General features: G+C 46.6%; 1 protein-coding gene across 1 annotated transcript; it reads right to left on the reverse strand.

The window, feature by feature from the left end:
• Positions 1-132: 132 nt before the first annotated feature.
• LOC101341221 (intercellular adhesion molecule 5) lies at positions 133-5,800 on the reverse strand. Its single transcript, XM_004374432.2, has 7 exons — positions 5,752-5,800; positions 4,204-4,470; positions 3,012-3,332; positions 2,481-2,759; positions 1,677-1,946; positions 588-830; positions 133-395 (listed from the first exon to the last, which is right to left on the reverse strand). The coding sequence occupies exons 1-7, from the start codon at positions 5,798-5,800 to the stop codon at positions 187-189; spliced, it is 1,638 nt and encodes a 545-aa protein (XP_004374489.1). The 3' UTR covers positions 133-186.
• Between the last annotated feature and the right edge of the window lie 200 nt (positions 5,801-6,000).

Raw genomic sequence — 6,000 nt, forward strand, 5'->3', positions numbered from 1 at the left:
GAGAAAGCTGAACTTGCAGATGGACCAGGTACAATTGCCACAGTGCCAGAGACACTGTTTTCACAGGACTATGGAACACAAAGAGTAATATAGCCTCACTTTCAGGCTCTGCCTCTCTTCTCAACTTCCTCTTCCCTCCCTGGGAAGCCCCAGTAGAAGTCTCATTCAACCAATTGCTGTTTCTATTTAACAGTTATGTGGGCTGCACTTTTCTGCTTGTTGAACATCAAGTTGGCTTTCCTCCTCTTTGCTGTTCTCTTTCTGTCTATAGGGCAACTTCCTTCTCTCTATTTTGCAGGGCCGATAGTTCAAATACAGTGCTATGGTGACTACACCCACTCCAAGGGCCACAATGATAATGATGAAGATAGTAGAGCTGAGGTCTTCATCCAGTCCTGCTGAAGCACAGAAGACAGACAGGTGGGAGGTCTTGAGGGCAAGAGAATCATCTCGCCCCAACTCACCATGCCCATATCTCAGTCTCATCCTCCCCAGCCCACTAAAATCTTCCTCCCCTCTATGCTTTGGTAAGAATTCCAACCCCCTGGACTTCCACCCTGGGACTGGCAACAGGGGAGCTACATCACCTTGAACAATGACAGCAATATCTTTGCTGACAGAGCCCAGCTGGTTAGTGGCCACGCAGCAGTAGGTTCCAGTGTGGTTCTGGGTTGCCGTCTGTGGGACTTCAAGGTTGAAAATCATCCCATTCCTGGTACACACCATGCTTGGAGTCGGGTTTCCCTTTGGGATGCAGGCAAGCATCTGCTCTGTCCCTTCCACCCATGTCTGGTTGCCAGGACAGCCAGATTCCTCTAACCGTGGCTCATCTGGAAGAAAGAGCATCCCCCAGGAGCCAAGCTCAGTGGGCCACATTCTCTCCTTACCTTCATGCTCCCCTCCCTAGTCCTCCTCCCAGCAGCTTTCTCTCCCAAGGAGGGCACTATGGGTTCCCTGCTTTGAGTCAATGTTTCTTTACTAGTTTCCCCAAGTCTGAAATGTACCATAGGGTATTTTTATGGATTCAGACTAGACGATAACACCAGTCTGTCCATGGTGACCTTGGGGCTTCTGCTTCCCTTCTTTGCTTCTCAGTGAGTGAGGAAGTGGGTAGAGGTGAACCCAGAGATGAGAATTTTTCTACTTTTCAAAATGGAATTATTGGGAATTTTCCTCTTCAGCATAAGCTCCAACTATCACTTCTTAGGCTTTTGGCCATTGGCCCTCAACTAATGCCGCACAATCACTGTACGTACTTTCCTTTCTGTCCCCAGCTCCCCCTCAGCTTCTCCCCACTCACACTCCCAGGGTAAGGTGAGCTGGGACAGCTTTAATTATAGTCTCTCCTTTGATTGTTTTTTGGAAACTGAGGTCCAGATTGGCGAAGGGACTTCCCAGTTTGGCCCACATATGTAAATCCCCGATAATTTAATCCCAAATAACCAGGTCACTTTCTGCATCAAACCATGTTATATTGCTTTTTTTTCTAAAATTCACTACATAAATATCCCTGTCCTCCTAAATTGAGTACATGGAGCAGAAGTTATTCTCTCTTTGATTGTTTTTTATGAGAAAAACATGGCAACTCTAATAATGAAGCCACTGGCCAAGAAGATCTCTGGAAATGGTAGACTAATAATCTTTGTTTTGACAAGAAGGCTCAGGCCTCTACTCACAAAAGACATGCAGCTGGATAGCAGTGGTTTTGATCAACTGCTGACCCTGAACCTCCAAGGAGGCCTCACAGGAGAAATTTCGGCCATCATCTTCCTCCCTCGCAGTAACTAAAATCCAGGCAGGCTCCCCAGGGGCAGGGAGGTCTGGGGCTCCCTGAAGTCGCAGAGTAGGGCTGGGTGATGTTAATACATGTCCTGAACAGGTCACATTAACATCTGTCCCCACCGAGGGGTATGATTCTTCTATCTCCAGGACTGGTGGAGGGAAGCCTGTAAGAAAAGGAAAGATAAAAACATATTTCTCAAAACTGGCAGCCACTTCCATACTCTTGCTGCTAGTGGTATCCCTTGGGTAGCCAGACAGCAAGGGAAAGGTTTTTGATACATTACTGGTTCTGTAAAACCTGCATGGCAGGAACATGGAGGTGGTTTGGGGATTTGAGAGCTTCTCCTACGACAAACACAGCATACACCCATTTGGCTATGCCTCTACTGCAAGGATGCAAGATGTCTTTTCATCTCACAGATTTCCTCCTCACCGAGGAACAAGTTCAAGCATCCATAACCTCTTTGTAAGTAGGTGTCCTAAGAAAACTGAAGGTGAAGACTGGGTAAAACTATTGTTTCAATGCCTGTCCCCAACCAGCCCACACTTATCAGACAAAAACGAAGGCTAATATCCAGTTGAGAGTGTGCCTAGCAAAGGTGAGCAAGGAGACCTGTAGTCAAATCACCAAGCCATTACTGTGGAAGTTTTCAGTGGCAGAGGACCCACACGGGGAAGGGAAGCAGCAGGTAACTTACTATAGACATACACTGGCTCCTTTGTTTTCTGCTCCATCGGACCCAAAGATACAAGGCAGGACAGCTCCTGATCACCAGTCTCCAGGGCCCGAACAGTGGCATTGGCCCATGCTGTGTCTCCCTCCCAGGAGAGAAAGGGGTTCAGCTCCTGGTCTCCCAGCAACATGTAGAACATTACCTCTTTGGCTGGAAACACCCTAGCCACCACACAGCTCACACTCTCTGCCATCCCAACCTCCAGCAGTGGAGAGACCCAGATCTGGGGGCTCTGAGAGAATTCTGCCAAGAAATGAAGAAAAAGGAGGAGAAAAGCCATGATAAATCATGTGTCATGTAGGACCCCACAATGTAGGGAAGGAGTTGGGCTAAAAGGTCTCTCTCTCCTAGGGTGACTTTAGAGCCCAAGTAGAAGTGAAGCTCAAGTATCCTCACACCTTCACCCCAAACCCTGTGGGAGCTTAGTCCCAAAGGCCAAGGTAAAATAAGGAAAATGATCCTCAGTATTCCTTTCATAACTGGGCTCTGACTCACCGAAGATCCGGAGCACCATGATGGCTGAGCTGCTGTGAAAGAGCCCTCCACCTTGTGAACTCAAGTCCAGTTGTGCATGGCAGGAGAAATTGCACCTGTCATCCTCCCTTTGAGCTCTGACACTGATGGCGACCTCAGCTCTTTGGACAGCCATAGCCAAGCTCACGAAGTTCTTTCTATGTAATTCTCGGTTGCCCTGGAGAAGCGTAAGGGTGAGGTTCTCCAGGGGTGCTACATTGGGCACGTGGCACTTCACTGTAAAGGCTTCATCCACAGCCACCCACGCAGGCTGCAGCTCCAGGATCACGTGCTCTGGTGGCTCTTGAAGAAAAAAAGATGGGGCTCGGAAAAAAAGAAATGGCAGGAAGAAATGGCACAGAACAGGCAGTTTGTGAAAGAAGGTGACTGCTGCCCTTAAACCATCTGACCAACAGCGTCAGCTTTTGCCACCCCTGCCCTAAATGGAACATGTTAACTTTCTGCCCATCAAAGGTGGTTAAAGCTACAGCCAAAAAATGTGACTGTTGCACCCTTGTATTGACTGTTGCTGCCATTCTGGAGAGCTTACCACCTACCAGAGGTGCTTCAGAGGCATGAACAGTTTTGGAAGGGCTCCTTGGCTTCACACAAAAACTACACCCTAGTTAACCAAGTTCTCAGCCCACAGAGACCACACTTATTCTCATGACCATATCTCTGCCAATGCTGTTTGCTCACCTGCAAGACCCTTCTCACCCATCTGTATCAATTCAAACCTTAACCATTCTGCAGGGCTGGAGCTCCACAGCCTCCTTTTTCCATGGAGATTTCTCTAACTCCCAAGCCCACAAAAATCCTCCTTTTCGCCAATCTCTACTTGGTCTAAGAATTTGTAGCAAATAATTCAGTACTAATTTTGTACAGCTTTTGATAATTTAGAAAAGAGCATTACTGGCATATGCCTCCTGTATTTGGACAGATCCTCAAGCACAAACGTCTGGATCTCATCTATCGTCTGCTCCTAATGAAATCCTGACAAAGCCTACACCAAAGGGAAATAGAAGTAATTGGCTCTAGAAATCCTACAGTATGACAGAAATTCTCATTAAGGGTCTAATTCTCTCCCCTAAAAGAAATCCCTGTCTAAATTCTCCCCTAAATAAGGCATATTCATATTCGCCCTCCTTCCTCCTCCCTCCCCAGCCCCACTCACGATACACGGAGATGCCCAGGCTCATTTCCTTTTGGATCCCTGAGCATGAAAAGAAGCACTGAAGAATGGAATTCTCTGCGATATCCTCCAGGAGAAACTCCTTCCACTGAGGCCCTTTGCCCACCTGGGTTTTCTTTAAGAAGGTCTCAATTCCACTGGGTCCCGGGTCTGGACAGGTGGTGCTGCAGTTGACCACAAGGGACTGTCCAAACTCCACCAGGGCCTGATCTGGCCAAACAGAGACCTCAAATAGCTCTTCTGTGGCCCCTGAAATGATCAACCACATATACCAAACACTCTGGTGAGGACCAGGAGACCCAAATAAAATACAGAGCTTATTCTATCTAGTGATAAGTTAGAGAATAGGGAGCCTACCCTAAAAAAAGGGTACAGGGGACCAGACAAGAAGACCCTTAATTAACAAGTTATAGCCCTGATTCTGCCACCATTCCCTCAATTGATCTTATTTCTTAGGATCTTAATTTCTCCATTAGGGTCATTATGGAAACTATGGAGTCGCTAAAAATTATGCCCAGGAGGCTATTTTCTTCCTAAATTTCCAGAATTCCTGGAAGCTCCCCAAGACTGGCTGCTTAGGGCCCTGATGGGGTTAGTAGAATCCTGAACAAAAAAGCTGTGTTACTTAAACCCCAAAGCAGTCTTTCTCTCAAATTATGGTATAAGAATTTAGTTCACTAGAATCACTTGGAATGTCGGTAAAACTGCAGATTCCAGATCCACCTCACACTGAGTGATTAGGAACTTCTGAAGGTGGGACCTGGAAATATGCAAGTGAACAAAAGAAGCACTCCTGGTGAACCTTACAGACACCAAATTTTGAGAACCACTGCCCTAAAGGTGACTCCTAGGGTCACTCATTTCCCATGGAAATTCCCAGCTATTTTTCGCAAATTTAGACTTCCATTTTGCTTCAGTGCTAAGGCAGCAAATGTTTTTGGTTGCTTAAGAGTTTAGTCTGTTAGGGAAATCTACTCAGATTCAGTGAGCGAGATACCAGGTGAATTTTAGATGCCTGATGTAGGTGAACGGCACATTCTCCTGAAGGCTTCACTACAGGTCCCCTTTAGCTACTCCATGTCTGCCATCCACTTCATCTCCCAAATACCAGTCTCCTCTGGTAATAAACACCTCTGGTAGCAACGTTACCCACTAGGGCTCCAGTTCCTTTCCTGACATCAGGAGAATCCACTCCTCACAATGAACTATAGGCCTTGTACTATTCATATCCTATTGTAGCTTGTCATGACAGCAGGGAGCATGGGGCAGCACGGAGCCAAGAAGAGAAGGCTTATTTCCTAGGGGGGTTCTCTCTGATAGTTTACTTGATCTGGGTTATCCCAATTACAAGCCAAAGGTGCCTAAGAATTCTATGTCCTAGCGTTCCAAGAAGTAGCAATCTTTCCCAAGGGTCCAGATGAGTGAATAATAAATGCTGCCCCACTCAGAACTTCCTATGCCCTTCTTCACTAACCAGCTACCTGTGCCACAGCACAAACTGGCTAAAGAAATTTTCCCAAATAGCCTTACCTGGGCAAAGGATCAAGGCCAGCAGGGCCCAAGTACCAAAGAGAAGCATTTCTGTCCTTATGAGAAGTGCCAAAAGCTGGAGAGGAAGAAAAGAGACAGCAGTACTGAAGAAAGTGACAAAAAAAAAAAAAGATACAGAAAATTCTTTCTTTGATATTAAAGTTGACCTGTTTCCTAAAGCCTCACATCGTATGGAGGACTGCAGCAACAGCATTAGCAATGTAGGTGCACTAAAGGACCGTCTTACAC

The sequence above is a fragment of the Trichechus manatus genome, unplaced genomic scaffold, assembly GCF_000243295.1.
Source record: "Trichechus manatus latirostris isolate Lorelei unplaced genomic scaffold, TriManLat1.0 scaffold00028, whole genome shotgun sequence".
In the NCBI taxonomy this organism is placed as follows: domain Eukaryota; kingdom Metazoa; phylum Chordata; class Mammalia; order Sirenia; family Trichechidae; genus Trichechus; species Trichechus manatus.

Excerpts from the sequence above, each read along its gene's own strand:
- LOC101341221 (XM_004374432.2), bottom strand. The coding sequence starts at position 5,800 with ATGCTTCTCTTTGGTACTTGGGCCCTGCTGGCCTTGATCCTTTGCCCA. Across the intron at positions 2,760-3,011 it reads CATGGTGCTCCGGATCTTCG|AATTCTCTCAGAGCCCCCAG; the intron begins GTGAGTCAGAGC and ends ATTTCTTGGCAG. Across the intron at positions 396-587 it reads TATTGCTGTCATTGTTCAAG|GACTGGATGAAGACCTCAGC; the intron begins GTGATGTAGCTC and ends GTGCTTCAGCAG.